At 38.7% G+C, this 26,901-nt stretch overlaps 1 protein-coding gene and 1 long non-coding RNA gene across 5 annotated transcripts in view; one reads left to right on the forward strand and one right to left on the reverse strand.

Moving 5' to 3' along the window:
• Window positions 1-1,371: 1,371 nt before the first annotated feature.
• Window positions 1,372-9,809, reverse strand: LOC138916334 (uncharacterized). Its single transcript, XR_011423519.1, has 3 exons — window positions 9,701-9,809; window positions 2,912-3,008; window positions 1,372-1,550 (listed from the first exon to the last, which is right to left on the reverse strand). It is a non-coding gene; the product is annotated as an uncharacterized lncRNA (long non-coding RNA).
• The window catches only part of ZNF624 (zinc finger protein 624), a 36,486-nt gene continuing 19,340 nt past the window's right edge, over window positions 9,756-26,901 (forward strand). Inside the window, exons 1-5 of one of the 4 annotated variants that reach the window (XM_070228258.1) lie at window positions 9,756-9,858; window positions 10,388-10,502; window positions 23,915-24,003; window positions 24,484-24,571; window positions 25,960-26,025. Coding sequence is in view for 2 of the 4 variants with exons in the window: in XM_001503438.7 (XP_001503488.5) it covers window positions 23,917-24,003; window positions 25,960-26,025 (153 nt within the window). In the remaining 2 variants the exon portion in view is untranslated. The remainder of the gene's footprint in view (window positions 9,859-10,387; window positions 10,503-23,914; window positions 24,004-24,483; window positions 24,572-25,959; window positions 26,026-26,901) is intronic. The other 3 variants (XM_023653552.2, XM_023653551.2, XM_001503438.7) reach the window with 3 other exon arrangements.

Raw genomic sequence — 26,901 nt, forward strand, 5'->3', positions numbered from 1 at the left:
AGGGGAGGGAAGTTATTTGGGAGGATAGAAAAGCAAAAGCAGCTGCTGAGAGGGACAACTTTTGGAGAAAAAATATTAAAGACAATCTTTCAGATGTTTCACTGTCTGATATAACCCCTTCCCCAAGAGAACTTAAGTAAATATATAAAATGATTATCGACGTTTTTGGAGATAAATTCCGGGTTGTTTGTTTTTGTGGAAATGTGGAACTAGCCACTGTAGGAGAGGAACGCTGGCCTGAGGCGACCAAATTTCTCTTGGTTTGGACTAATTAGTAGGCAGGGAAAGAATTCATGCTTGCCTTTATTTTCATTTGTCCTCAGTGGTCATATCATTGCTCATTTATGTATTCAAATATTAGTACTTTTCTTATTTTGTTTAAATGTTTATAATAAAGATATTAACCATATAACATTTAATACAAATATTTTTTCATAGGCTGACGTTTGCCTTTTTATTGTCAGTAAGTTTTTTCTTCTCTTAAATCTATATTTAGCCTTTCTATATAGGAACATATTGTGTCTTTTCATTGGTTCTTATATCTTTTATATAACTTTCCACATATTAGATTTACACAATTTTCAATATTATTACGTCTATGCTCTGTTTTTCTGATTATAGCTAGTTTCATAGTTATATGAATAGTTAACTAGGTTATAAGGGTGTCACAGTCGCATAGAAACCTACATCACTTCCAGTGCTCCTTCAGGCCCTTTCTACTGTCCTCTACTGCTTTGATTACTTTGTAATAACAGCTCAGTCCCATCCAAACTAGTTGGTGGATATTTTTTTCTGTATTCTGTGATGTTCTCACTGTTATAATAATGGCAGCTGTGTGAGTGTCATGGGTAAGCAGGAGGAACTTAGGAAACAATAACTCAAAATGGGCCCTAGCTCTGGACTAGAGACAAAAAGCAAATGTTTTACGTAAATGTGAAGCTTGCATCTTGGTATACTCCAATTTTCTTATACTTTTAATGGAAAGTACTCACACAGAAAAGTATATGAAAGGTGTTGACTTTAACAAATAATTCGAAAACAAACACTTGTGAAAACTCCAGGACACAAAATAGAAGGTTACCAAAACTCTGGAAGACCTCTTTGTGACCCACTTCACTCATAACCTGTCCTACACTCTCTCAGGCAGTCCTGCCTTTCTGTCTGGGAAGAAGGGCTCCTGTGTGAGCCCTGAGCCTTGCAAGGGCCCCATTCTGGTCCTCCTCCACCTGTAACTGTCTCCACCGGCTGAGGAGTCTATGGGGCCAAGGGAATATGTCAACTGGAGCCTGTTCTACCCCTTTCTAGATAATGCTCTAGGTACCCCGGACCTCAGCTTCGGCATCAGAGTGAAACTTGCTACTATGTACAAACCTATAAGTCTGAGGCAAGGGGACAGCTTTCAGTCAGTAGGGGAGGACTCAGTTTGGAAGTGCAGGCCTTTGGAGGTGTGAGCCATAGCCAGGGTGACATAACTGAGTGGGCTGCAGTAGGTCTCCCGACACCACCATATTCTGACACAAAACTCTGAGGAGGTACAAAAGTATATTTACCTATAAAGCAAGAGAACATATATTTTATTGAACAGTTTGTTACCTTGATTTTTTTAATTCACAACTTATTTTGTCTGTATAATACATTTTAGAATTTGATGAATTAGGTTAAAAAGCGTATTAAATGGTAAGTCTATGAAGTATCATAAGCAATGTCAAAAGAAAAGATTTTAAATTACAAAATGTTAAATATGTAGGTACATAACATTTCACTAAAACAAATTATAGATATTTTCTAAAGAAAAATAATTGTGCCACTTATTCTCTTGTTTCTATGAAATTTTCCTGTTCTGTACACAGACATTTTATACAAAATATGTTTACATTTTTATTACTACCATAAAACAAAAATACAATGTATGTGCAATATTAAAAAAGATATAAAGTCACATTAAAAAGACACTTGGAATAGCACTATTTCCAGTGTACAGATACTTTAGAAAAAGTGAAGATGTCAAATGCAGAATTTTCTGAAGAAAAAGTCACCAAATTACCAGTCTATTTTCAATGTACGACTTTTGAAATAAGTTTTGTATAAATATATATCTATATGATAACATGTAAATTGAACAATTAGCTCAGGGAATCAGAGTACTTAGTACAGAAACCTGAATAAGCCCAAATATTAAATAGTACTCTTATCAAAGAATGTTCTTCTCAGAGTGTTTTTTTCTTTTTGGCTAATGAATTTGTTTTCAATAAAGAGCAGAAATAAAACCTAGACAAAAATATTCATAACTTTACACAATGAACCAAACATTGATATTTTGATCATTCCCTAGGGAGAAACATCCTTTGAGAAAAATATCCTTTCCAAAAGTCTCTGAAGCATACCTAACATCCAAGATCAGGATACGTGAGATATCAAATATCAGCTGAAGATTGAAATTCAAACAATGGCATTTCAAAATACATAAGACACTGCTTTATACAATAAAAATCATCCTTTTTCTTCAAAAGGAGAAGGCATGTAAACTTTTTTAAATGATAGGTTTAATAATGGTGAAGCGGATAAGTACTTGTCAAGATTCGCAGGAATGTTTTTCACGGTGTGCTTTTCCGCTTTCAGCTTTTCCACTTAAAAGGGAAAGCTTTTAAATTAGTAGTTGCTCTTGCTCTCTAACACAATAAACTCTCTCCCCAAAATTACTTCCTCCAAAACACAGAGAAATAAATATTGGCAGTGGGTTTAAATAAAACCAATTGGCAGCAGGCAGTAGAGCTGCAGGAGGTACTACGTCTACTTTTTACAATATTTTAACGGATATGGGAGAGCTCGATTAAAAAGAGGATCTTAAAAGAAGCTGCATTTTATCTTTATGTATGCATCGAGACATTAACACTAAGTTATATAAACTTACGCCAGAAACAAAAAAAATTCGAACCACTTCTTTAGAATAGCAGTACACATCTCAAATGGCTTTCAAGCAGGATAAATAAGTCAAAATACTGGCCACCCTGAGGAAACAAAGAACACACAAAGCGCTAAGTTTAAAGATTTTCTCATGCATTCCATCTAAAACAAAAGCTCAATACAAGCAAGTCTAGAAAATATTTGGACACATTTGAAGATGGATTAAAACTTAGATACTGTATTTCACTTACGATGTGTTTATAATGTGTGCTCTCTTAAAAAAGATTCACTTAAAATCATCCCCACTATTGCTTCCTCTAAGCTCTTAGAACCATATTGGGTCAATAACTGAAGGTCATGATAATGCCCAGCACATACAAGCTAGTTTTGTTAAATTATGCCTGAAGGCAGCAACAGTTTGCATTAGCCCAAGAACTGATTTAACTTAAAATGATCTCATTCTAACTTTACACAAAATAAGGAATTCTTAGAGACTATTTTTATAAAGTTCAAGAGTCTTGTTAAAGGGCCACAATGTCTGAATAAAGAGAAAATTATGCAAATAAAAATATATAAACGTTTTTTTAAATTCTAATTCCAGTCAAACTAGAGAAAGACTTTTTTGAAATAAATTTCTCCCATTATCTTACTCAAAAACCTTGGTACTATACAAAAGACTTGAAAATATGGCTTTGAATGTACATTTAAAAAAGTAGGACATGGTATACATGTCATTAACCAAAGTAGAGAAATACTCTAGAAAATAAAGTGGCTGAGGATTGCCATGTCACCTTTTTCAGTGAATTGTGTTAGAACGCAATTTCTATAAGATTTTTTTTAACACTAACAACAATCACGTGGAAACAATTTCAAGGTTGTAAAGTCTTAAGTATGTAATCCTTTTAAAAGTGTTTCTTTGACTTGAAAAATACTGGAACCACCAAGTTTTAAACGGTCACAAATTGCATTTTGGTAGGCCATGAAGATGATGACCAGGTTGGTTTTCTATAGCTCTGATTATGTGAAATATTCCTCGTTAAGAATATACTTGGATTGTGATGACACCACCACTCAACAAATGTGGCAAAATAGTCCGAAAATGGAGTCTGATAATTCACTATTGTTTAAACTCCTAATCTTGAGCTAACGTGGAAGCTTGTTATTCCTACAGAAATGGGTCGAAGGAAGCTTTGAATTTTGACTGTAACTGATTTGTATGGCACAAAAAGTATGTATTTTCTACAAAATCCATAAAAGATTGATCCCCATTGTCTGACACATTACATCGTGAAAGGCTAGTACCCACTCTGGGAAACCAGCTTGTCCTCCCTGCAGTGAGCGAGCATCCAAGGTTTTCTTGGTTATAAATATTCTGAAGCAGCTCTGATTTCCAGGGTGCAAGAGGACAGTCCTTCTGATCCTTCTGTGCCTGAAGAATTGCTTCGTGCTCTGTCTTAGCATCTATATATCTTCAAATAAAGACTGTCTGTCCCCATTGCAACCAGGAGGCACTTGCCAGACTATGCATTGCATACTGGGGATATATTTTTTTTTTCCAGATCATCTATTTTAACCCATGCTGTTTCTCATTCTTTCATTTTTAGCTGCTGCTTCCAGTTTCTCTGCTTTAAATTATTCAGAGTTATCATCAAATACTTTTTGGTTCATCGCCAGGGAGAATTTAGAGAATTTATATCAAGCAATATATTTTTTTGTTCCAACACATCTTTATTTTTTATTGAAGTATAATTGACATACAATATTATATTAGTTTCAGATGTACAACATAGTGATTCAATATTTATATACATGATGAAATGCTCACCATGATGTCCAGTTACCTTCTGTCACCATACAAAGTTATTACACTATTATTGACTATATTCCCTACATCATACATTACATCCCTGTGACTTATTTTATAACTGGAAGTTTGTACCTCTTAATACCCTTCACCTATTTCACCCACAGCACTGCCCCCTGCATTGGTAACCACCAGTTTGTTCCCTGTGTCTATGAGTCTGTTCCTGTTTTGTTTTTTGTTAGGCTTTTTTTTAAATTCCACATGTAAGTGAAGTCATATAGTATTTATTTTTCTCTGTCTGACTTATTTCACTTAGCATAATACCCTCTAGGTCCATCCATGTTGTCACAAATGGCAAGACTTCATTCTTTCTATGGCTGAGTAATATTCCATTGTGTGCGTGTGTATATATATGTGCATATATATATATATTCTTTTTTTTTTTTAAAGAATTTATTTTTTTCCTTTTTCTCCCCAAAGCCCCCGGGTACACAGTTGTATATTCTTCGTTGTGGGTCCTTCTAGTTGTGGCATGTGGGACGCTGCCTCAGCGTGGTTTGACGAGCAGTGCCATGTCCGCGCCCAGGATTCGAACCAACGAAACACTGGGCCGCCTGCAGCGGAGCGCGCGAACTTAACCACTCGGCCACGGGGCCAGCCCCTATATATATATATTCTTTATCCATTCTTCTATCACTGGACACTTAGGGTCCATATCTTGGCTATTGTAAATACTATAATACTGCAATGAACATAGGGGCACGCGTGTCCTTTTGAATTAGCATTTTTGTTTTCTTTGGATAAATACCCAGAAGTGGAATTGCTGGACCATATGGTACTTCTATTTTTAATTTTTTGAATAACCTCCATACTGATTTCCCAGGTGGCTGCACTAATTTACAATCCCACCAACAGTGCACAAGCACTCCTTTTTCTCTACATCCTCGCCAACACTTGTTGTTTTTTGTTTATTTTTTGATAACAGCCATTCTGACAGTGTGAGGTGATAGCTCATTGTGGTTTTGGTTTGCATTTCCTTGATGATTAGTGATGTTTGTTGAGCATCTTTTCATATGTCTGTTGGCCATCTGTGTGTCTGCTTTGGGAAAACATCTATTCAGGTTCTCTGCTCATTTTTTAATTAGATTGTTTCTTTTTTTGATATTAAGTTGTATGAGTTTTTATATATTTTGGATATTAATCCTTATCAGATATATCATTTGCAGATACCTTCTCCCATGCAGTAGGTTGCCTTTTTGTTTTGATGATGGTTTCCTTCACTGTGCAAAACCTTTTTAGTTTGATGTAGTCCCATTTGTTTATTTTTGCCTTTCTTGCCTTTTCCTGAGGAGACATATCCAAAAAAATATTGCTAAGACTGATCTCAAAGAGCTTACTGCCTTTGTTGTCTTCTAGTTTTATGGTTTCAGGTCTTACATTTAAATCTTTAATCCATTTTGAGTTGATATTTGTGTATAGTGTAAAATAGCGGTCCAGTTTCATCCTTTTTCATATGCCTGTCCAGTTTTTCTAACATCACTTATTGAAGAGACTATCTTTTCCCCATTGTGTGTTCTTGGCTCCTTCTTCCTAAGTTAATTGACCCTATACTGTGGGTTTATATCTGGGCTCTCTATTCTGTTCCATTGATCTATGTGTCTGCTTTTGTGTCAGTACCATACATTTAGATTACTATGACTTTGTAGTATAGTTTGAAATCAGGGAACCAATGTATCTTTAAATTGCAGTACAAGGGCAGAAACATAATAGAAAGAGTTTTTCTGCATTTTCACTAATCAAACTTGGGTTCTGAGTTGTCAGTTACTTTCTTTCAGCACTTAAAAAAATGTTGCCCCATCTCCTTCTGGCCTCTATGGTTTCTGATGATAAATCTACTGTCATTCAATTTTTTTTCTGTTACTGGTATGGTGTCCTTTCTCACTTGCTGCTTGCAGGATTCTTCTTTGTCTTTAGTTCTCAGGAGTTTGATTATTATCTGTCTTAGGCTGGATTTCCTTGTATTTATCCTGCTTGGCATTTTCATAGCTTCTTGACTCTGCAGATTTATGTTTTTTGCCAAATTAGAGGACACTTTGAGTATTATGTTATGAGACTCTGAATTTTTATTTAAATCATGTTTTAGCAGGCCTCCCCTGACACCACTCCGGTGGGAGAAAGAAGGTCACCACCACCTGGTTATTTGGTAGGAGTAGACATCTTAAGTTACTTAGCCTCTATTGATAGGTCTGGGAGGGGAATTTCTTGTTACCGCTGGGCAGGAGTAAAATTTCAGGCTCCCCACTAGGCCACCACCACTGACAACACTTTGTCAGGAAGGGAGAGGCATTCTATTGCTGCTTCACATGGCTGCCACTGACACTGTGCGTGGGGAAGCTCAATATTACCAGGCGTGAATGAAAGTCCCAGCTCCTCACACTCCCTTCTCTGACATCACCCCTGCAGGGACAAGGGGAACCTCATTACAGTCAGGGGAGGGTGGAAGTAAAGGTTCCCCACTCAGCCTTTGCTGATGGGGATGAGGTGGGATCCACAGTTTTTGCCTGGAGTTGAGTGGTTATTTTCTTAAAGGTTTTCTGTCATGCTAGGTTGCCCTTTTCTTGGTCCTTTGGCTGGAGACAACAGGCTTTATTTAGGGCTTTTTTTTTAACCTGCACCCATTGGCATTTTAGGTTGCCAGCTTCTCCAACACCCAGGCCAGGATATATGATGCAAAAAGAAAATCTGGGAAATTCACCACTGTGTCTTAGCACAGTCCCTAGCTGGCCTGCCTTCTGTCTAACTTTCTGAGTCTTATATTTGTTTTATAGATAATATCAAGGGTCTTTAGCTGTACTTAGTGGGAGGTTAGGAGAAGTGTGTCTACTCCATCTCATCCCACTACCAAATCACTGGTTCACCTTCATTTATGAAAAATCTTTTGATGGGTATAAATTTCTGGGCTGATTGGATTTTTCTTTCAGTACTTTAAATGTGTTGATTCACTACCTTCTGGCTTTTTTTTTCTGATGAGAAGTAATTATCTTTGTTCCCCTGTATATGCAGATCTTTGCTCCTCCAGCTGTTAAGATTTTCCTTTATTACTGGTTTGTAGCAATTTGATTATGATATGCCTTGGTGTGGTTTTCTTCATGTCTTTTCTTTGAATTTCCTTGAGCTTCTTGGATCTGTGGTTTTGTAATTTTCATCAAATTTTGAAAATAGCCATTATTTCTTTAAATATTTTTCTACTCCCCCACTCTCACTTCTCCTTCTAGGATTGTAATTACACATAGTTAGGCTACTTCATATTGTTCCATAACTCACTGGTGCTCTGTTCATTCTCCATCGTCTTTCTCCCTATGTTTCATTTTGGACAGTTTCTATTCCTATGTCTTTGAATTCACTAATCTTTTCTTTTTCAGTGTCCAATCTGCTTTTAATCCAATCCAGTATATTTTTCATTTCAGATATGTCTTTTTTAACTCCATAAGTTCAATCTCCCACTTGTATTTCTCCTCTGATAGTTCAGGGGTCACTGGGTTATGTCACACTTTCCCCAAAGATATCCATTGGCTCTTTGAGATCTCAAGAGCTAAGTTTTACACTGCGTTCAGTTTCACTGAGCTTAATATTTGCCTGCAGATCCCCATCTGGAGGCCACTGACCCTAAGTGGGCCTCATACACAATCAAAGCGGCAGAGAATCCAAGGCACACAGAGGAGGAATGGATTAGGGAGGAAACCCGCTCATTGAGGGAAGCTGCTCCGGAGTCTTGAGGACTCTGTTTGACTAACTGTGGAGAATATGGTCTTTGTGTTACCACCTACAAACATAGGTTCTTCATCCACCAGACAAGAGGGGCCAAATAAAAACTAGAATGCCAGGCTTATGGCAAGGAAAGGGATTTTATTTCGGATGATATCAGCCAGGAGACGAGAGTGAGCCCTCAAATTTGTCTCGTTTTATCTCATCTCCCCAAAAGAGGGGTTTTAAAGGTTTGTGAGGAATGTGGCTGCTTGTAGCGTCAGCAGCCTTGCTGGTCAGAGCTTTCCCTCCAGCCTGCATTCAGCCTTGGGAGGAGGAGAAGGAGATAACAAATCCAGGTGGCTGTCCTTGGCTGTGTCTGTCTCCATGGCAGATAGTGGATTCTGGAGCCAGGGAGTAAGCAGGGAAAGAGTGCTTTGGTTTTCACCCCATATATGCTGGCTTTAATGTAGGGGAACTGATATCAGGGCCGGCATCATTCAGGCATTAAAACCATGGAATTGAGGCATAGGAAACTATGCTTTAAAATAATAATCATCCTTTAATAAATATTATTATTATTATTAGGATGAGCCAAGAAAGGAAGCTCTGGTTCAAAGATTCAGAAATTATAATGAAGGCATTATGAATATTTGGGTCAAGAACTTGAGTAAAAAACAAGCAAAAGCGTGGAAGAACACTTGCCGACTCTGCCTGCATCTGGGGTTTTAACTAAGTTACGGGAGGACTATCTGTTCTCTCACTCCCTTTATTTCTTTAGTCACACGGAAATGTTTCAAGGCAAGGGGTGTGTCATTTTTCTTTGTGTGGCTAGTGCTTGACACAAAATTATGGTCTCTCAATTTGACTGGATTTTTTTTTATGTGGGGCGATGATGCTAAGTCCTTTTGTTTTTTTTAGATTGGCACTTGAGCCAACAACTGTTGACAATCTTTTTTGTTTTATTTCTTCTTCTTCTCCCCTGAGCCGCCAGTACATAGTTGTATACTCTGGTTGTGCTGTGTGGCAGGTTGCCTCAGCATGTCCTGATGAGCAGTGCCATGTCCCCTCCGAGGATCCTAACCGGTGAAACCCTGGGCCGGGGAAGCGGAGCGCCTGAACTTAACCACTCGTCCTCAGGGCGGCCCCTGGATTTCTCAGGTCACCCAAACTATCGATAAACACAGACAATTCCCTCATATGTTCAGACAAAGTGAAGGGGGGAAAAATCAAAGAAATAACTCCCACCTCGGGCGCTGGGGATTCTGGGGGCTGTAGTTCCGACGCCCGGCTGCGCAGGCGCACTGGCGTGCCTGGCGGCCGGCCCAGCCGAACCGGCGCCATTGCTGGAAGCGTTCCCGCCCTGCTCTGCGAATGCCCTCAGTTGTCCTCAGTTCGGCCGCCAGGTATTCGTTGCCCCGGGCGCCAGGCCTCGGTTCCCCGCCGCCCCTCCCTCGGCGCTTGGCTCCCGGCGGCGTCCGGGGCGTGGCCGTTCCCTCCAGAGCCCCTGTCCCTGAGCGGGCCCGCCCACCCCGAGAGGCGATTGGGGCTGGGCCTCCCCCGCCCCCGGCCTCTCTCGAAAGCGGCGGATGCCCTCGGCGGCGGGCTCGCGGGGCTGGGGTTGGGAGCACCGGAGCCTGGGCTGGGGCGCCCCTGGGCCATCCTCCTCCTCCCAGTCCCGCGCCTCTGATGGAGGGAGGGCGGACCCCCGAGAGGCCGGAGAAGGGCAGTTAGGCAGAGAGGGCGAGGCCAGAGGAGGAGAACCTCCGTCCCGGCTGCGGAACCGGCAGGGATGGAACTGGGTTTCCTATCCGGTGACCTGACAGGGGGACGTTCTCCTGTCTTGGGTCACCGAGGCAGCTTTTCCTTGCCGGCTCATTTTCCGGCATTTCAGATCGTCACTTTTAAATCACTGCTCTCTCCCCGACGTGACAGGGGTCTCCTTGCGCTGGTTGGGAAACGCTGGCCTGGTCCACGGCGCTGACGTTCTCAGCAAGAACTGCTCCCTTCGCAGTTTAAACGCCACTACGTGGCTTAGGAGCCACAGCAGGTGAAGTTTCTCCTGAAGTCTCGATACTTCTGCAAAGCTTGGCAGGACAGGGCTTGAGTGAAGTCACAACAGCCGGAAAAAATACCTAGGAAGTTATGACTGGGGGGAAACACCGGCCTAGATATTTTCTGCGTATTGTCAAAGGCGAAAGCAGTCACATAGAATGTGGTTAGCCTCATTTGCTAGCAACTTAGCTGATTGACTGTGCTCCAGTGACTTGCCTGTAATCATGTTAACGCAGTAGCCAAACCAAGATTAGCACCTGGGGGTATGGACAGCCACTCTGGAATTTTATTCCTATACCAAACTCCTATGTATATGTGGGTACTTGTCTGCTTGGAAAGTATGGAAAAGTAGAAAGAAGGATAAATATCACAGGCCTAGGTCTCAGTAAAGTCTGGCTTACTCGCAGTCTTTTTCTCGATGCATTATTTTCACACAGTGGAGATCCAACTGAGTATATTGAATGTTAAATAGCGTTGTTTATTCTGATTATGAAAGGAAAAAGATGTTTATTGCACGGTTTGGTTGTTAAAGGTATTTGACTGGTATTATCTATATGGCATATTACCAAGGAGGAGTTTATTACTCTTTACAAATTTAAAAAGAAATGATGACTCGGCGTTCTTAATGAGTTTTAAAGATGCAGTTCCAGGAAATTGAAAATGTCCTCAGTTGCTCTTTGGTGGTCTCCTTTTGTGTTTGGGAAAAATGGTTTTTATTATTCCTCTTAGCCCATTTTTCCTTTCCAACCTTGTAAAGCTGGACTTCTTAACTTGGGGTCAGCACTTGAGACTTCAATATAGGAATCCTCTCAGATTATTCTTTCTTTAAGTCTTATCTCTACACTGTGATTTTCCTCCCTCAACTTCTTATTCTTTCTCTTCCACCAAAACCTTTTCATTGTGCCTAGTGAAACCCCAGTGTCATGGAACAAACTACTCTACGTGCTTAAGATGTTCACGTTTTCTCGATTTAACTAAACCCTGCTCTCCCCTGCTTACCTGATATCTTTAAATTTTTCTTTCATGACCGTTCACTCTCTTAGTTAGGAAATTAACTTTGCAGCTTTATCAGATTCCAAGTGGTTTGACCAAGAAAGACCATTTCTTTCTTTCTCATATAAAAGTCTGAATTGGTAGGTGGCTGGCAGTGATGAGGGTGGGTGGGGCTAGGCAGCTCTGGTCCATTAGGTCATCTGGAAACCCAGGTTCCATGCAGTTTTTTTTATCTACCACCCGCTAGGGGATGCTGTCCTCCCTCTGGTGGAAGCTGGCTCCTTCTCATACTGTACATTCTGAAAGGCCACTGGAAGGGGAAATGAAGAAGTGAAGGGCAAACCACTCCCTTTTAAAGATGTGACCTGAAAGTTGCATGCATCTCTTTTATTCAGATCCCGTTTGCTATAATTCAGTGACGTGGGCACACTTGCCTGCAAGGAGACTGGGAAATGTCTCTCGGTGGGTGGCTTTGTGGCCAGCCGAGACTTTAAGCCTCTGTCAAGCAGAAGGGGGAGACTAGCTGTTGGAAGGCAGTTAGCAGTCTCTGCTACATCGGCCTACTTAAGTTTTCTGCTGATTGAGTCAGTTTTAGAAAAGTTTTAAACAGAAATTCTTCTTTAGGAAATTTTATTTTTATTGACATACAATTTTAAGACATTTTATCCGTTGTAGGCCCTTTCTTGTCTATTTTTGGTTATTGGCAATTTTCTTTTTTGACTGCCAGTAGCTTATATATTTCATTATTTAGAAGGATCAGCTCTGCCTTCGTTAGCTATTTTTGTTTGATTCTCTTCTTAGTCATTAGTTTCTTTCTTTATTATTTCGTCCTTATGGCTTACTTGTTAATTATTTTTCTTCTTTAGTTGAATGTTTAATATTTTCATTCTTTTTGATAATTTTACTTGAGAGTATTTAGGGATATAAATTTAATCTCCTTAAAGCTTTGACAGCAACCCATGTGTTTTTAATCTATAATACTCTCATTTTTTAATTCACTAGCAGTTATAAAGTTCTCTGTTTGACAATAACTACTCAGGAGGGTCTATTTAAATTTCCAGGTGATAGGGTTTTTTCCCCTCCCTTCAGGCTTCCTTTTACATTTGTAATTCTGTTGCATCATGTTTAGAGAATGTAGTGTATTCAATTTCTTCTTTTTGATTGAGATTTTCTTTGTGGTCAGTGGTCTTTATGGTATATGATTAATTTTAGCAAATGCTCCATAAATGATTAAAAATGATCTTTGAGTATAAATTTCAATATAGTCATATCTGTTTAATTTCTATCTCACCTTTTCTTTGAATTTATAACAGCCTTGCTTTATGTATTATCATTCTTGTTTTTCAGAGGATAGTGGTTAATTACTGCAAGTATCATTTCGGATGAGCTTCTGATTGGCACAAGCTTAGATTAAGTTCTGCTGTGTTTATTGAGCAAAAACTACTGAATCTTGTGGGAAGCAAGGTGCCCATTAAGGTCAGGAGCAGATGCAGCATGTTTAAGCATAACACAGTCCCTAATGAGGGGCCATGCAACTGCTGGTAACACTTTTTGCACAACGTAGGGTTTCTGAAAAACTCAAAACTTGCTATGTCACTGCCTTTTTATATCTGAAGCTAATATTACTGCTCTGGAAGAGTTTATATGAACAATCTGTACCATTTTGTATAAGGAAATATCATTCATCAGGTACCCCTGCTTCTCGAACCAAACTCGCCATCAGCAAGGCCACATCCTCATGTAAGAAGGAGAATGGGGAGGGGAAATGGTGCCTAGATGTCCCTGCTGGTTTAGTGGATGGTCATATATCTAGCATCATGGCTCATATATTTGTATTATTTGATTGGCTACCAACCAATTAACTCATATTTGTGCATAAATATTCTATTTTTTATTATTCATATCTTTTCTGTTTCATCATAAACTTATGGCCTTTCTCTGTTAGTAATATTCATTGTCTTTGTTTGTTTTTATTGTATTCTAATATGAGTGCTGTTTTTCTTCTTTCCACCAACTTCCATGGATCCTACTATATGTTGTCATACCAAACTATGCGTTTAAATTACAGTGTTGATCCCAAATTTAGGTGTCTCCATTTTCTCTTTATTATTATAAACTTTGGCTCAAATATCCTGGAATATAGCCTGCAATGATGATTTATTTTATTTTATTTGTAGTGAGAGCTTTATTTCTTTTTTCATGCACAAAAATATTTATTACATCATTTTTAAAAATTGAGATATAATTGACATATAACATTATATTAGTTTCAAGTGTACAACATAATGATTCAATATATGTATATATTGTGAAGTGATCACCACCGTAAGTCTAGTTAACATCCAACACCACACATAGTTACACATTTTTTTTCTCATGATGAGAACTTTTAAGATCTACTCTCTTAGCAACTTGTAAGTGTACAGTACAGTATTATTAATTATAGTCACCATGCTGTCCATGACATCCCCAGGACTTATGTATTTTGTGAGTGTAAGTTTGTGCCTTTTGACTTCCTACATCCATTTCATCCGCACCCCCCCCCCCCCCCCCCAGTAACCACCAATCTGTTCTCTGTTCCTGTGAGTTTGGAGTTTGTTTTTTGATTCCACATGTAAGTGAAGTCATACCGTATTTGTCTTTCTCTGTCTGACTTATTTCACTTAGCCTAATGCTCTTAAGGCCCATCCATGTTGTTACAAATGCGAGGATTTCCTTCTTTGTATGGCTGAATAATATTCCATTGTATGTCTATATATACCACATTTTCTTTTGTGTGTGTGTGATTTTTTTCTTTTTCTTTTTAATTAAGGTAACATTGGTTTATAACATTATATAAATTTCAGGTGTACATCATTATGTTTCCTCTTCTGTGTGGACTACATTGTGTTCATCACCAAAAGTCTAGTTTCCATCTGTCACCATACAAATGTCTCACTTTACCCCTTTCACTCTCCCCTTACTCCGGATTCCTGTGTGGTAACCACCAATCTGTTCTATCTATGTGTTTCTTTGTTCTTGTTCTTGTTTATCTTTCACATATGAGTGAAATCATATGGTATTTGTCTATCTGCGTCTGACTTATTTTGCTTAGCATAATACCCTTAAGGTCCAACTATGTTGTCACAAATGGCAATAATTCATCTTTTTTATGGCTGAGTAGTAGTCCGTTGTATAAAGACACCATATCTTCCTTATCCATTCATCATCAATGGGCACTTAGGTTGTTTCCCAACCTTGGCTATTGTAAATAATGCTGCAGTGATCACAGAGGTGTATGTATCTTTTCATATTAGTGTTTTTGTGTTCTTCGGATAAATACCCATATGTGGAATAGCTGGATCATATGGTAGTTCTGTTTTTAACTTTTTGAGGAATCTCCATACTGTTTTCCATAGTGGTTGTACCAGTTTGCATTCCCACCAGCAGTGTAGGAGGGTTCCCTTTTCTCCACATCCTCTCCAACACTTGTTATTTTTTGTCTTGTTAATATAGCCATTCTGACAGGTGTGAGGTGATATATGATTGTAGTTTTGATTTGCATTTCCCTAATGATTAGTGATGTTGAACATCTTTTCATGTGCCCGTTCACTATCTGTATATCTTCTTTGGAAAAATGTCTGTTCATATCCTCTGCCCATTTTTTGATTAGGTTGTTCACTTTTTTTTGTTGAGTTTTATGAGTTCTTTATATGTTTTGGAAGTTAGCCTCATGTTGGATATATGATTTGCTAATTTTTTCTCCCAGTTGGTGAGTTATCTTTTCATTTTGTTCATGGTTTCCTTTACTGTGCAGAAGCTTTTTAGTCTGATGTTGTCCCATTTGTTTATTTTTTCTTTTGTTTTACTTGCCCAAGTAGACATTGCATTTGAAAAGATACTGCTAAGACCTGTGTCAAAGAGTGTACTGTCTATATTTTCTTCTAAGTGTTTTTGTGGTTTCAGGTCTTACATTCAGGTCTTTAACCCATTTTGAGTTAATTTTTGTGTATGGTGTAAGATAATGGTCTACTTTCATTCTTTTGCATGTAGCTGTCCAGTTTTCCCAACACCATTTATTGAACAGACTTTCCTTTGTCCATCGTTTTTTCTTGGCTCCCTTGTCAAAGATTAGCTGTCCATAGATGTATGGTTTTATTTCTGGGCTCTCAGTTCTGTTCCATTGATCTGAGTGTCTATTTTTCTGCCAGTACCATGGTGTTTTGATTGCTATAGCTTTGTAGTATAATTTGAATTCAGGGAGTGTGATACCTCCAACTTTGTTCTTTTTTTCTCAGGATTGTTTTGGCTATTCAGGGCCTTTGGTTATTCCAGATAGATTTTAGGATTCTTTGTTCTGTTTCCATGAAGAATGTCACTGGGATTCTGATTGGGATTGCACTGAATCTGTAGATTGCTTTAGGAAATATGGACAGTTTAACTATGTTTATTCTTCCAGTCCATGTGCATGGAATATATTTCCATTTCTTTATGTCTTCTTCAATTTCTTTCAATAACTTCTTACAGTTTTCAGTGTATAGGTCTTTTGCCTCATTGTTTAAATTTATTCTTCAGTATTTTATTGTTCTTGTTGCAATTGTAAATAGGATTGTATTCTTGACTTCTCTTTCTGCTAGTTCATTATTAGTGGATAGAAATGCAACTGATTTTTGTATGTTGATTTTATATCCTGTAACTTTATTGTATTTGTTGATTATTTCTAATAGTTTTTTGGTGAATTCTTTAGAATTTTCTATATATAGAATCATGTCACCTGAAATTGTGACAGTTTCACTTCTTCTTTTCCAACTGGGATCCCCTTTATTTCTTTTTCTTGCCTAATTGCTCTGGCTAAAACTTCCGGTACAATGTTGAATAAGGGTGGTGAGAGTGAGCATCCTTATCTCATTCCTATTCTCAGAGGAATGGCTTTCAGTTTTTCTACATTGAGTATGATGTTGGCTGTGGGTTTGTCAGATATAGCTTTTATTATGTTCAAGTATTTCCTTCTATACCCATTTTGTTTAGAGTTTTTATCATAAATGGATGTTGGATCTTGTCAAATGCTGTCTCTGCATCTAATGAGATGATCATGTGATTTTTATGCTTCATTTTGTTAGTGTGGTGTATCACATTGATTTGCTGATGTTGAACCATCCCTGCGTCCCTGGACTAATTTCCACCTGGTTGTGGTGTATGGCCCTTTTAATCTATTGTTATATTTGATTTGCTAATATTTTGTTGAGGAGTTTTGCGTCTGTGTTCATCAGTGATACTGGCCTGTAACTTTCCTTTTTTTGTTGTTGTTCTTGTCTGGTTTTGGTATTAGGGTAATATTGGCCTCGTAAAATGAGTTAGGAAGCATCCCCCCCTCTTCAGTTTTTTGAACTAGTTTGAGAAGGATAGGAATTAAATTTTCTTTGAATGTTTGGTAGAATTCACCGGAGAAGCCATCTGGTCCTGGACTTTTGGGGTTGGGGGGAGGTTGATTAATGTTGCAGTCTCTTTGCTTCTGATTGGTCTCTTCAGGTTCTCTATTTTTTCTTGATTCAGTTTTGGGAGGTTGTGTGATTCTAAGAATTTATCCATTTCTTCTTGGTTATCCAGTTTGTTGGCATATAGCTTTTCATAGTATTCTCTTATAATCCTTTGGATTTTTGTGGTGTCTGTTGTAATTTCTCCTCTTTCTCCTCTCCTTTTTTATTTATTTGAGGCATCTGTCTTTTTTTGTTAGTCACTCTGGCCAAGGGTTTGTCAATTTTGTTTATCTTTTCAAAGAACCAACTCTTAGTTTCATTGATGCTGCCTATTTGTTTTTTTAGTCTCTATTTCATCTATTTCTGCTCTGGTTTTTATTATTTCCTTCCTTCTACTGACTTTGGGTTTTATTTGTTCTTCCTTTTCTGGTTCTTTTAGGTATAGGGCATGCTTGTTTATTTGAGATTTTTCTGGTTTGTTGAGGTAGGCCTGTTTTGCTATATGTTTTACTCTTAGTACCATGTTTGCTGCATCCCACAGGTTTTGGTATGTTGTGTTTTCATTTTCATTTGTCTCTAAGTATTTTTTGTTTTCTCCATTGATTTCTTTGTTGATCCAACAGTTGTTCAATAATATGTTGTTTACTCGCCACATATTTGTGACTTTTCCAGCTTTTTTCTTGTAGTTGATTTCTAGTTTCATAGCGTTGTGGTCAGAAAAGATGCTTGATATGATTTCAGTCTTCTTAAATTTATTGAGGCTTGCTTTGTTTCCCAACATATGGTCTGTCTTTGAGAATGTTCCATGTGCACTTGAGAAGAATGTGTATTTTGCTGTTTTGGGATGAAATGTTCAATATATGTCTATTAAATCCATCTGCTCTAATGTTTCATTTAAAGCCTCTATTTCCTTGTTGACTTTCTGTCTGGATGATCTCTCCAGTGATGTAAATAGGGTGTTGAGGTCCGCTACTATTGTTGTGTTGCTGTCAATTTCTCCCTGTAGGTCTGTTAATGTTTGTTTTGTGTACTTTAGTGCTTCTGTGTTAGGTGCATATATATATTAATAAGTGTTACGTCTTCTTGGTGAAATGTCCCTTTTATCGTTATATAATGGCCACCTTTGTCTCTCGTTTTCTTTTTTATCTTGAGTCTGCTTTGTCTGATATAAGTATGGCAACACCTGCTTTCTTTTGCTTGCCATTTGCCTGGAGTATCATCTTCCATCCCTTCACTCTTAGCCTCTGTGTGTTTTTAGAGGTGTGATGTGTTTCCTGGAGGCAGCATATTGTTGGGTCTTGTTTTGTAATTCATCCAGCCTCTCTTTGTCTTTTGGTGAATTCAGTCCGTTTACATTTAGAGTGATTATTGATATATGAGGGCTTAGTACTGCCATTTTGTCTTTTATTTTCTGGTTGTTCTATATTTCCATTGTTTCTTTTCCCTTGTAGTTCTGTCTGCCATTTCAGTTTGGTGGTTTTCTGTGACGGTTTTCCCAGTTTTCTGTTTGTTTATGATCTGTGATCCTGCTCTGATTTTTTTGTTTTGTGGTCACCATGAGGTTTATATAAAAGATCTCATAGATGAGATAGTCCATTTTCTGATACTCTGTTATCCCCATTAGGCTATGCAGGTTCCATCCCTTTCCTCTTCCTTTTTTATGTTTTTGTTGTCACAAATTATTCTTTTTTGTGTTGTGAGTTTGTTACCAAATTGAAGTGGTTATAGTTGTTTTGGACTCTTTCTTTACCTTTATCCTTTGTTTTATAATTGTTTGCAAACCTATTCGGATATAGAGCTGCAATTTTCTGATTTTGTGTATTTATCACCTTGCTCAAATATTTTTGACCCTTCCCCCCCCTTTTTTTTTCAGGTAGGAGGGCTCCCTTCATCATTTCTTGTAAGGCAGGTCTAGTGGCAATGAACTCCCTCAGCATTTGCTTTTCTGCGAAAGCTTTTATTTCTCTGTCATATCTGAAGGATAATTTCACCAGATAGAGTATTCTTGGTGGATAGTTTTTGTCTTTCAGTATTTTGACTATATCATTCAACTCTCTCCTAGCCTGTAAGGTTTCTGCTGAGAAATCTTCCGAAAGCCTGGTGGGGGGTTCCTTTGTAGGTTATTTTCTTCTCTTTTGCTGCCTTTAATATTTTTCCGTTGTCATTGACTTTGTCATATATGCTTTGGAGAGGGTCTTTTTGCATTGATGTAATTATGAGTTCTGTTAGCTTCATGTACTTGCATGTCCAGTTCTTCCCCCAGGTTTGGAAAGTTCTCAGCTATTATTTCTTTGAATAAGCTCTCTGTTCCTTTTGCCCACTCTTCTGGGATACCTATATGTTACTTTTCCTAATTGAGTCAGATGTTTCTCAAAGAATTTCTTCATTTTTAAAAAATCTTAGTCCTCTCTTCTCTATCTCAATCATCTCTAGATTTCTATCTTCAAGCTCACTGGTTCTCTCCTCCATTAGATCTGCTGTATTTTTTATGCTTTCTACATTATTTTTTATCTCATTAATTGTGTCCTTTATATCCAGAATTTCTGTTTGGTTTTTTTTAGAGCTTTAATCTCTGTGGTGAAGTACTCCTTCTGTTCATTAATTTTATTCCTCAGCTCATTGAACTGTCTCTCTGAGCTTTCTTGTAACCTGTTGAGTTTCTTTATGACAGCTATTTTGGATTCTCTGTCAGTCATATTGTAATCTTCTGTGACTTCAAGTTTGGTTTCTGGAGAACTGTGATTCTCCTTCTGGTCTGCTGTGTTACTGTAGTTTTTCATGCTGTTTGATGAGTTGATCCTCTGCTGGTGTATTTGTGGTAGTAACCACCTGTCTTATTTGGGTACAGCTTTGGTTACTTTGGTTCTGAGCTGCTTCTGGTTGTATCTGAGAGCCTGCACTTTCCACCCTCCACTCTGCTACAGTTGTCATCAGTGCCCTCCTTGTGCTGCTTCTGCCTCTGAGGTTGCTGGTGCCTTGCTGCTTTCAATGTTGCTGCAGTCTCAGGTGTTGCCCCCAGGGTCACCAGGCTTGAGCACTTCTGCTGCTTCTGGGGTTTCTTGGGTCTCGTGTTCTCTCACTTGGTCTCCACGGGCTCTCTGTGGGCCCAGGTGCTGCTTCCCTGTGCACCATGTGCACTTCTGCTCCTGGGTTATCTGGAGGTGCTGGTGGCACTGCTGCCAGGGGACACTGGGTTTGCAGGTGTTGCTGTTGGGGGCCCAGGTTCTTGTATACAGCCCCTGCTGCAGACAGAGTCAGTCTTGGGAGTTCCACCACTGGGTGCTGGGTCTCAGGTTCTACTGTGGTTCCTGAAGCCTCAGATCACAGGTGCCACCTGTCACTGCTAGGGGAGGAATAGGGCCTTAGCCACAAGTGTTGTTGCTGGCCCTGCATTCCCTGGTCACTGGCACCTGCCAGTATGCTTTTTGAGACCTCAGGTCAGGGCACCCTGCTCCTGCCGGGGAAATTTATGCCTTGGATATAGTCCCCACCACTGAAAAGACCAACACCACTGCCAGGGAAGGTGAAAAGGCCAGGTCGCTGGCTCCACTCTATGTCCTGAAGCCTCAGGATGTGTGTGCCATCCACCATCACTGGGAGGAGCAGGGTCCACAGCCTCTGGTTGCTGGCACTGGTGCATGAACCGGTGGCCTACTCTGAAACCTTCGATCAGGGGACCCCACTACTGCCAGGGAAATTCATGCCTTGGATGTAGTCCCCACTGCTGGAAAGACCAGTGCCATTGCTAGGGAAAGGGGAGAGGGCCAGGTCCCAGAGCCTCAGGACGTGTGCACCACCCACCACTGCTAGGGGTGGGGAACAGGGGCCAAGCCACAAGTGCTGTGTTTGCCCTTGTAGCCTGTGGTCGCTGGCATGCACACCAGTTTTACAATCCACATTTTGGATCGCTTCCAACCAGAAGAGAGGGAAAGGGCTGCTCCCCTAGTTCCTCTGCCTCCTGGAGGTCTAGTCCACCCACCTTCAGATGTATAGGTGCATGGATTGCTCAGACGTTCTGATGTGTTGAGCAGGGAGTCCTTTTTTGGTCACTGGATGTCTGACTGGTTGTAGCTTAGAGAGGAGAGACAAAGGGAACGACTTACTCAGCCATGATGCTCTATTTAATTCTTTTTCTTACCATTGTAAATGGGTTTGTTTTCTTGACTTCTTTTTCTGCTAGTTCATTATTAGTATATAGAAAGACAACTGATTTTTGTATATTGGTTTTGTAACCTATAACTTTACTGTATTCATTTATTACTTCTAATGGTTTTTTGGTGGATTCTTTATGATTTTCTATATATAAAATATTATCTGCAAATATTGACAGTTTTACGTCTTCCTCTACAATTTGGATCCCTTTTATTTCATTTTCTTGCCTAATTACTCTGGCTAGGACTTCTGATACTTTGTTGAACAAGACTGGTGAAAGTGGGCATCCTTGTCTTGTTCCCTTTCTTAAAGGGGTAACTTTCAGTTTTTCAGTGTTGAGTATAATGTTAGCTGTGGGTTTGTCATATATGACCTTTATTATGTTGAGATACTTTCCTTCTATACCCATTTTGTTCAGAGTTTTTATCATAAATGGATGCTGAACCTCAGTGAATGCTTTTTCTGCATCTATTGAGATGATGAGGTGGTTTTTAGTCTTCATTTTGTTAATGTGGTGTATTCTGTTGATTGATTTGCAAATGTTGACCCTCCTTGTATCCCTGGAATAAATTCCACTTGATTTTGGAGTACAATCTTTTTAATGTGTTGTTGTATTTGATTTGCTAATATTTCATTGAGGATTTTTGCATCTATGTTCCTCAGCAATATTGGCCTGTAATTTTCTTTTTTTGTATTGTTCTTGTCTGGTTTTGGTATCAGGGTGATGTTGGCCTCGTAAAATGAATTAGGAAGTGTCCCCTTCTCTTCAGTTTTTTGGAAGAGTTTGAGAAGAATTGGTATTCTTCTACAAGTATTGGTTGAATTCACCAGTGAAGCCATCTGGGTCCTGGACTTTTTTTTGTTTGGGGATTTTGTTTTGTTTTGTTTTGCTGAGGGAGATTCACCCTGACCTAACATCTATTCCAGTCTTCCTCTATTTTGTATATGGGTCCCTGCCGTGACACGGCTGCTGACGAGTGGTATAGGTCCACACCCAGGAACCAAACCCTGGCCACCGAAGTGGAGCATGCAGAACTTAACCACTAGGCCATGGGGCCAACCCCTGTTTGGAGGTTTTTGATTACGGATTCAATCTCCTTAGTAGTAATTGATCTGTTAGATTTTCTGTTTCTTCATGATTCAATCATGTTGGGTTATCTGTTTCTAGGAATTTATCCATTTCTTCCAGGTTGTCCAATTTGTTGACATGATCTATTTTAGATCAGTGTGTCTTAAACTTTAATGTGTGCATATGAATCAGCGAGGGATCTTGTTAAAAGGTTGATTCTCAGGGCTGGCCTCATGGCCGAGTGGTTAAGTTTGCACTCTCTGCTTTGGCAGCCCAGGGTTTTGCCAGTTTGGATCCTGGGCGCGGACATGGCATGGCTCATCAGGCCATACTGAGGCGGCATCCCGCATAGCACAGCCAGAGGTACTCACAACTAGAATATAGAACTATGTACTTGGAGGCTTAGGAAAGAAGAGGAAGAATATATTGGCAACAGATGTTAGCTCAGGTGCCAATCTGTAAAAAAAAAAAAAAAATGGTTGATTCTCATTCAGTAGGTTCTAGAGTTAGGCCTGAGATTTTGCATTTCTCACAAGCTCTCAGTGATGTTGGTGCTCCTGATCTTCAGACTACATTTTTGAATAAAAGCTCTTGGATGTGGATTCTTAATGGAAGCAAATTGTCCATATAATGCAGACACAGATTTGGCATAATTCAGCATAGATTCTTTGGGACCTCAAAGGTCCTACTAGGTGGTGAGAGTGTCAAACTGCCTGGGAAACTGTCATTAAATGGTAGGATTTCACAATATCTGGAAAGCTCAATTCTTACTGTGCCACAGCCCTTTTATATGTCTTGCAACATCATTCTGCAACTACGCACTTGTTAAGAGAATGTTTACAAACATGAGGCTGTTGTTGTTTTTGAACTAAACTCAACATCAGCAAGGCCATATCCTTCACGAAAGGTAGAAAAGCAGAATCAGTGCCTAGGGATACCTGAACAAGATCTCTGCCACCCTATTTCTCCACAGTGTAAAACCTTTATTAGGCATATAACTTTTCATTAGGCAAAGGACTATTGCCTAATGCTTTGTGCATTGAATTCCACTTTCTCTTATATTATTATTGTTATCCCTAGTTCCTTTTTGTTTGAGTTTGCCTGGTATAGAAAGGCTAGAAAAAGATCTGAGTATGAGATTGAGGGAAACACGTCAAGGTTTCTAATATCTTTGAAGTCTGGAAGTTTTTGTGTTCTCTTTATATGAAGCTGAGGTCTCTTAACATTTTAACAAATTGACTCCTCACAGGAAATACAGGAAAAAGATAGTTTGGGAATATTTCATTGGTAGATGAGTAATGATTATGGCAAAGAAAGATTGAATTATTTTCTCTCACCTCGCACAGCAAATTGATTTAGTAGAATAGGTGTGGGCATTGGAATTAGACTGATTTGGAGCCATGCATGGCCTTGGGTAAATAGTTTAATTTTTCTAAGCCTCCAATTCTTCAGCTATAAAATGGGGATGTAATTCCCATTAGGTTGATGTGAAGATCAAATGAGAAAGCATTTTAAAAGCTCCTTGTACAGTGTCTGACCTGATAGCTGTGACTGCATTTAATGGTATTAAAATCTCAAGATCTTCAGGAGTAAGAATCCTTTCCCCTCACTGATCTTGGAGGTTAATCTTGTGTTCTTTAGAGAGATCATGCTTAGTCATAGTGTCAGGGTTCCAACTTGGTGAGTCTGAAGTTTCCGAGGCAGGACTGGTTTTCATGGCTTATTTCTCTTTCTCAGATATGTCTTTGCAGGTCTCCACTTTTTCCAGAGAGGGGAACCCAGAGGAAGAGATTATGGCTGCTGTGGTTTTTTCAGTTGGACCTCTGGTAAGTTGGGGTTTCCTCTAATTCTCACCTCTTGTCTTGGCTTAAGAGCATGTCTACTTTTCCTGAAGTCTTGTGACTTCTCTATCTCACCTACACTCCTTCTGGTAACTGAATCCAATTGTTTGACCCATAAATATTGGGTTTATCTTCATAAAGCTTGTAACCTATAGGAAGATTCACTATACATATTGAACCAGATATCAAGATACATGATCTTTCGAAAAGTATCTGGGCTATCTTTAGACATGATAAGCAGTCTGGGAAATTTACTTATCATGTTAAATTTGTATTGTTCTCAGGAAATCAGTTATTTATGGGATAGTAGAATGGAATATTTTCCAATTGGAAATTTTGTTTAGGAAATTTTGGGACCAAATACATGTACACACACACACACACACGCATACACACACCCTTAATTCATAGGGACCATTCCCCTTGTACCCACTCTCAGTGATCTCCTCTTTTCTACCCATTAAGAAGTGATCAAGCTTAATAGATGACATGGAGAGAAAGAAGATGTGTAAGACACAGTGCTTGGCTGTAGGGAGCTTACAGTCTCATTGAGGTAAGGCATACAAAAGAAATAGTTACATGATTTATTTAGGTGAATGACAGTTGCTGAGCGGTATGATAAGGATGATGAGTGCTATGTAAGGAAAGAACTGGGACATTAGTATGGGCTAAATTGGTCACAGAAAGTTCATGAGGATAGTTAGATTTAAGCTGGTACCCAATTAGCAAGTCGGATTTAAATTGTCATTAAGTATTGTGAGAGTTCTTCAGGTGAGAAGAGAATTTGAGGGCAAGGCCCTGAGGCAGAGAACAGTGGGTGAGCTAGTGATTTAAGATGGAAAAAAGATAGGACTGGAAATTAGATATTCAAGCTGAATCTTTTAGTGTTTCTCTGAAGACATTTAAGTGTAAATATGTATGTGTGTGTGTTTGGGTGTGTTTGAGAAGGGTGTTAATTTGATAAAAGCTATGTTTTAGCAGTGACTTTTTGAAATAGGAGATTCAGAAGAAAGGTAATACCAACAAATGTAATTTGTTATAGTAATGATCTATAAAAACCTGTAGTAGTGATCTTTTATTCTTTGTAGCCAGAATAAAGAACATATAAATAGTTCTTAAAACATACCCTTGAAATGATAAATAAAAACCAAAATGTTGTACTTCCAGTAGATCCAAAGTATTTGTCTAGTATTGGCCTGATCAAACCCATCCTTCACATCATCATTAATTTTCTGGAAGCTGAATATTTGTATTTTTTTAAAGAAGAATTTGGGAGAAGAGAAATAAGATAACATTTTCTCAATGTTTTAGAGAACAATTGTTTAGAGATAACAATTTCTCAACATTTTAGATTTTATTCTAAAATTGATAAGGTATAGTAAAATTTCATTTCACTTATAAAATCGGGCCCTCATAGAGATATAGTTTCTAAAGTTTGGAAGAAAACAATGTTATGAGAGGTCCCTGAAATAGCTCCTGCATGGCTACTGAGACATGTCCTCCCACCCCCAAACACTGTAATGAATTTTCAACTGTAGAAAACAGATGGTGTTAGCAGGTTTTAAATATTATTCTTGAGCAAGATAGATAATCTCTGAGAAATAGATTTCATCCCCATATGAAAAAGGAGAATTATATAGCATCTGAAGGCTCCTTATTGTAAGTTTATTTTTGTTTTGATAGGTTCTTTGTTAAAAGCCTTCTTTAAAAATTGTGCAGTTATATCTTTCTCAGTCGTGTGTGTGTGTTATTGTCTCAAAGAAGTGAAAGAAGATTATGGTTGGATGTTACTGTGGGACCTTAATTTCATCCGTAAATAAAACAGTAAAAGAGGTCATCCCATGTACACCGCATGCACAGTGGACTCGTGGTGTTTGTTGAGGCTCTGATGTAGGTCCTAGGCAGCCTGTCACTGAGTGATCTTATCCTGTATCCCCTCAGGGTCCTGAAGTGTCCCAGCCAGAGGAAGATCTTCACCTTCAGGCAGAAGAACCAGAATTGGTAAAGGTAATACTTAGCTTTGTATGTAAGGGGAATAAAGCAAAAGCACCTCTTTTACTGTCCCTATTCTTAATGTTCCCAGTTCATTTCAACTTCTCAGTGAATACCATTTTGCTTAATAGGTGTCGTAACCCCAGGTATGGTGACATTAATTTGACAGATTTCATTTCTCTCAGTGGTGGCAGCCCTAATTTGACAGTCACATCATAATTGCTAATGATAATGTATCCTATATCACACAGTCTGAGTCTTGCTTCACGATGTAAGACCCAATACCATTAAAAATATCAAGAATACATGGACATTGGTGGCAATATTCTTAAGATGAGTTTAAATTGGTTTAAGTTTTTTCATTGCATTACATTTATTAAGCTTACTTATTTGTGAGTACAGAATCCTCCTTATTTTTCCAGAAAAAATCAAAGTCAAAAATGTCTGAATTGTGTTAAGAAAAATTGTCCAAAACTTAGAAATAAGGCAAATGGTAAATTTATGCCCTTTCAGTGTCATGTTATGCCGTTGTCTAACCAGCCTGTCGAAGGGTCGTCTAATGTAGCAGGGAAGGTTACATGATTTGACTTACTATTTGTTATTGATTAATATCCAAACCCAAGTTAGATGTTAACTTATAGAAGATTGAAAAGTTGCAAATTATTTCTACCTAGGAGAAAAGAGAATCCCAAAAGTTATGGTTTTATTGTCCTGTAGGTCATTTACCAGATTCCTATCTAATTTTCAATCTTACGCATACATTCTTTTTTCCACTATCTATTCATCTGTTTCTTGTATCTCCTTTGAACCAGCTTTGTCCAGATGCTAATCTCTCATTAATGACTTAAGTAAATCTTTGACATGTATTGACTATACCTTAGGAGAATTATA

The sequence above is a fragment of the Equus caballus genome, chromosome 11, assembly GCF_041296265.1.
Source record: "Equus caballus isolate H_3958 breed thoroughbred chromosome 11, TB-T2T, whole genome shotgun sequence".
In the NCBI taxonomy this organism is placed as follows: Eukaryota; Metazoa; Chordata; class Mammalia; order Perissodactyla; family Equidae; genus Equus; species Equus caballus.